This window comes from Eurypyga helias, unplaced genomic scaffold (assembly GCF_000690775.1).
Source record: "Eurypyga helias isolate BGI_N326 unplaced genomic scaffold, ASM69077v1 scaffold39335, whole genome shotgun sequence".
Classification (NCBI taxonomy): domain Eukaryota; kingdom Metazoa; phylum Chordata; class Aves; order Eurypygiformes; family Eurypygidae; genus Eurypyga; species Eurypyga helias.
Genome location: NW_010251477.1, coordinates 14,646 through 19,589, shown reverse-complemented (window position 1 = coordinate 19,589; position 4,944 = coordinate 14,646). Strand labels below are relative to the sequence as shown.

Below are 4,944 nucleotides of genomic sequence, written 5' to 3'. Positions count from 1 at the left end.
GAACAGTCAGGTGATAGGGTGACCGTTACTTAAACGACATAAGGACCCTCAGAGAAAATCTATGGTGAAGTACATTTAAAGAATGATTTTTGGCTAGAAAGCATAGCCCCAAGCCTGAGTCTAAAGAAAACAGGGGAAACAGATCTTTCCCCCAGCCTCACATTCATTTGGCTGTCTTCAAGGTGTCCGCCTGACTTCTGCCAAGGCTGACGTTGTTGTTACAGCTTCCCAGCTGTCACTGCAGCAAACGTCGTTTGTTCAAGCAAACAGCCTGTGCATTCCTGGACACAGCTTCCTTTCCTTCTGGTCAGAGAAGGGCCTTATCCAGGGGAAACTAAACGCTGCCAGCTGCACTGCTGTCTTGTTTTGCTGGTCGGTACGTAACATTTTTCTTCAGGGCAAAATATCTGGTTGCCTTATTTTCTGCTAGACAGGAAGCTTCAGAAGTATCTTTTTGCTTGAAAATGAACAGGCGGCTTTTGTGGGTTTTGCACAGGGTATTTTGGGGTGTCACCGGGATTGGGTGCTAAAGAGAAGCTTCATGCAATGCAGCATACCCTGTGTTTGTGACCGCAGGGCTGACACAGGCAGCCCCCCGAGGCACAGTGCTCCCAGCAGTCCAAGCCCCACGGTTCCCTTTGCCCTCCAGACGCTGTGATCGAGGCAAACGCTGCACCAACTGCTGAAAACTTTTCAAGTACTCTTACTTTCCGGATGAGCTTTAAAAAAAAGAGTCCGGTTGCAATACATTCACATTGCACCACAAAGCAATAGTCCATATATTCATGAGACCACCCGACACACCAGCCAGCTTCCTGCAACTGGCTTTTTCACAGGTAGTCGGAATGCTCTCAGCAAAACCTACAGAACTGGATTACGAATCCCCACGGGGGTTCAACCACATGATAACACCTTACAGTAATGAGCCTGTCACTCTTAAGGGTGAAGGGCGTGGAGGAGGAAAGAGATGCTTCTTTATCTGCATTACGCCACATCACAGATGCTGACAGAATTATTGATTTAGAACTCACAGCTCCAAAAAGACTCAGTAATGTAATCTTTTTAAGGTTGGTGTTTTGGGTTTTTTTTTTCCTTCCCTCAGATGTGATGCTTTCAATATGCCCCTTAGATATGGGCTCTTTGGGGACGTTGTTAAACTTGTTGCTGTTAAACCACAGTCCCAGCCTTTGGTTTGTTCCATACAACTCTCACAGTCTACTCTCTCTTGGAAGAGCCCATAGCTGCTTTACAGGTACTCTAGGAAGATTGAGGGATTAAGTTATACATTACGTAAAACTAGCCACTAATCCTCTTAGTGTGCATTACCAGTGAATGGCCTGAAATAGGCTCTCACTAAAAGAGCCCTAACATTCACTTTCTTGATGACATGTTAGTATTTGAGGTTTGTGTCATGGATTTTGGTGCTGAAATATTCAGTACACCATCTTCTGTCTGCTGCTAGATCCACTTGCACATGTTAGTAGAGTGCTAACAAAATTACAGTTGGTAAAGCAGATTACGTGTTTAACTAGTAGCGAGACACGTATAAAATAGAATTATATATTTTCTAGAGTGACAGAGTCACTGGGTTTTTTAGTTCATTTTTTGTGTTCTTTTTTTTTGTTTTTCTAAGAAAAAGAAACAGCTATAAAACCATGATTAAAAATGTTACAAAGGATGTTTTGCATTTTAAAATGGTATTTTTAGAAAAAAAAAGTGATTTATGACATAAATTGTTTGGAAAGCGTTTGGTTGCTGTGTACTGCCTTCTTTCCCAGTACACTTTGCTATCGGTTATACAGTCTTGCATAAATGTTTAGATTAGGGGAGAAAGGAAAAATTAAATGTGATGGCTAAGACCTATAAGAGCTGACTCACTGACTTGAGTTATTGCTGTGCAGAAAGTTTGTAAAGCCTTTACATCCAGCGAACATTTAGTGCTACTTCAGCCTTGACAGTTGACCTTTCAATCTGATTGGGTTTAGCCACAATAATTGCAGCATCTGCAGTACAGGCGACGCAGACGGCTGCTTAGGAACCCAACTTCTCTCATTAGATCTTACTTCATGCGCCTAAAATTCCACCCCTCTTCGCATGTATGTGCAAATTTCTCTCATAATACCTGTTATAGGGGGTGAGCAAGGTACAGTCTCCCACCTTTTTAAAAAACCCTATTTTTAATTTCTCTCATAATTTTGAATATTCCTGGATTTAGATTAGAGGGGGGGAGGGAAAACCTCCAAACCCCTTCCTCTCCCCAGAGAGTTAATCAGTACTGGCTTCCTTTCTCCCCCTCCTCCCCCCCACCCCACCCCTCAGTAAGACCTAGTGTAAAAAAGCAACAAACAAACAAGTTAGACTGTTGTAATTTGGTCAACCACTCGGGTGCTATCCATATCCACCATTTCAACACACTCTATTTCCTCACGGTTTTCAGGATTCTTCTTCTCTTTCCTCTTCTTCTTGGACGGTGGCAGGAAAGTCAGTATCACAGGTAAAATGGCAAAGCAGTGAAAGAAGGTGACTAATGCTATTAAAAACAAGCACCTGAACAGTGTACGGGTCAGATTTGAAGGCACAGCTGCAAGAGGAATCAGACCAACAATATAGCAGAGGTAGCTCTGCAAAATAGCTACCCCATGCACTTCCAGGGCATTTTTCACCCATTTAGTTCTTGTGAACTCTTTGCCCAGGACAAAGGTTGATAACAGTGGAGCACAGTTGTCAATTGTATAATTAATTCCGTAAATTAAGCACAACACAGAAATACAATCTAGTTCCACTTTCCACAAGGTCATAAAACCTATAACTCCAAACTCAACCGAGGCAACAGTTAGAGTGAGCCAGACATTGATCAGAGAGTCTGCCACCAGGAATGCAGAGAAGAAGAGCAGAAATAAAGCACTAATGCAGGAGTTTTGTAACGGGGCTCCCACTGAAGAGGCGTAACGATCCATGTACACAAATGATGGATTGAAAACAATGAATTTCACCTTGGAGGTGAGAGAGAGCTTCCTCAGGGTCTCCAGGAGGTCATAAAGTTCTTCCCTCTTGGTTTCCATTGTCTTGGCCACCAAGAACATCCTGGAGGCTACAACATCGACTTCATTGTTGTATTTCTTGGAAAAGATGATATCCTCTGAAAAATGGGCAAACTGAGGGGCCTTCAGGAAGGAGTTCCTCAACATATCAGTGAAGTTTTTCTTGGGCAATCCAGTAGATATGTTGAGTTTCCTAAGGTAATTTAAGTAGCTTTCAAACCAAGATATCCTCACAAAGCCCTTGGTATACTCCAGCACGTCCTCCTGGACGCTGGTGTTCCAATACTCGATGGACTCATAGATGTAGAACCCAATCACCGGGCTGTAGTTACTGAAATACTTCTGCTGGGCAGTTGTATACTCAATGGTCCGTGTGGCGGTCGCTACGATGTTGCTCAGGTCTGACCCTTCACTGACCTGCAGGTAGCCCATTAAGGCAAAGGAAATATAAACAAGGTAAAAGAGAACTACAAAAGGCTTGACGTAAGTGTTTGTTATCCAGTCACAATAATAGCGTTTAAGGAACCACACCAAAAGATGACTCTCGTAAGTGTTCGCTTCCTCAGAATCCGCTGTGTCCTCGCTGAATCTGGCTGTCAGAAGAAACCTATACCATGCAGGCTTCTCTTGCAATACCTCTGGCTTTGGTACCTTTCTGCAGAAGATACTATGCTGGTAGTTGTTTTCTATATAGCCAGTAAACACCAGGCTGGAACCATAAAACGAGAGTACATAGAGGTAGTTGAAGAAAATTGCAATACAGGAATTGCAGCAGAAAATCCTGGCTGCTTCAATGTTAGTGAAGGGACTGGCACCTATTCCAAAAGTGACCAGGTACATGGCAGTGGTAAGAGAAAACGAGAGCATGGAGTCTGCAAATACGGCTGCAGTCCTCTCTTTAACGTGTTGGTCTTCTCTAGTTTTTCTCCAGGAGGACAACATTTCAAAAGTCCCGTATAACCCATGACCTACAATAGAGAACAAAGCGAGTGTTTAAAGTACTCGAATCGACACGCGGAAAAATGTAATGTGGACATATTAAAAGACTCAAAGGAGACACAACTTGCTGTTATCAATGCTTAGAGTAAACGTCCTGCAGAAGAGAGAAATTATTACGGTGGTCTAAGCCACGGGAGCGCGTTCGCTACTGGGCTAGCAAACCTTACTGCCAGAGCTCGAGGAGAGTTCTGCACCGCTGGCACAGGGTTGATGGGTGAAAGAAAAAGGAGTATTTTTCTGGTTGGCTGTTTCATTTCATTATTTTGGAGTGCCTGTGATGGAAGGTGCTTTGAAATTAGTTTTCCGTGGTGATGGGATCTGACCTGTGGTGGAAACAAAGAAATACGACCTTGAAGTGCCTATGCTGGAAGCAGAGCATTGGTTGGCTGCTTTGTAGAACATCTGTAAAAAAGTGAAACCTTCATATAAGCCAAACATTGTCAAGTAAATCAGTCACTGATTTCTCCACTTCCTATACAAATTTTACACCAGGGAAAAAGAAATCCTAGAAATGGAACAAACAAAAAAAGCACAAATAAATTATAGAGATGCAGAATGGCACAACTGATACAGAACTGCTTGAGGCATTGGTCTTCTTACTTTGAGATGTCTAAGGGCTTGAAAACCCAAATACAGTTCTATTTTTCTTAGCAGTTCCTACATATAGAAATGTAATTAACTCTTAAAATGGATACAGCATTCATGAAGGGAGATAAAGACCTGCAGACCTAAAATCCTGTGTTTAACCCCCAAGTGCAGGCAAATCAGGAAAAGTGCATGGTTTTATCTTAATCCCTGGTTGGTCATCTTCCTCTTATGGTTTCTTTTTCGTGACTGATAACCAAGGCACATTTGGAGCACAGAGAACTCTGCTCTCTCACAGTGGACCTGAGCTGGGAACACA

The 4,944-nt window shown here is 42.8% G+C and overlaps 1 protein-coding gene across 1 annotated transcript; it reads right to left on the bottom strand.

Annotated features, from left to right (window-relative positions):
- Positions 1–2,182: 2,182 nt before the first annotated feature.
- On the bottom strand, positions 2,183–4,016 carry PTCHD1 (patched domain containing 1). The gene has a single exon (XM_010152042.1). The coding sequence runs from the start codon at positions 3,981–3,983 to the stop codon at positions 2,355–2,357; it is 1,629 nt and encodes a 542-aa protein (XP_010150344.1). The 5' UTR covers positions 3,984–4,016; the 3' UTR covers positions 2,183–2,354.
- Between the last annotated feature and the right edge of the window lie 928 nt (positions 4,017–4,944).

Bases quoted from the DNA above. Each gene is read 5' to 3' on its own strand.
- PTCHD1 (XM_010152042.1), bottom strand. From the start codon at position 3,983: ATGTTGTCCTCCTGGAGAAAAACTAGAGAAGACCAACACGTTAAAGAG.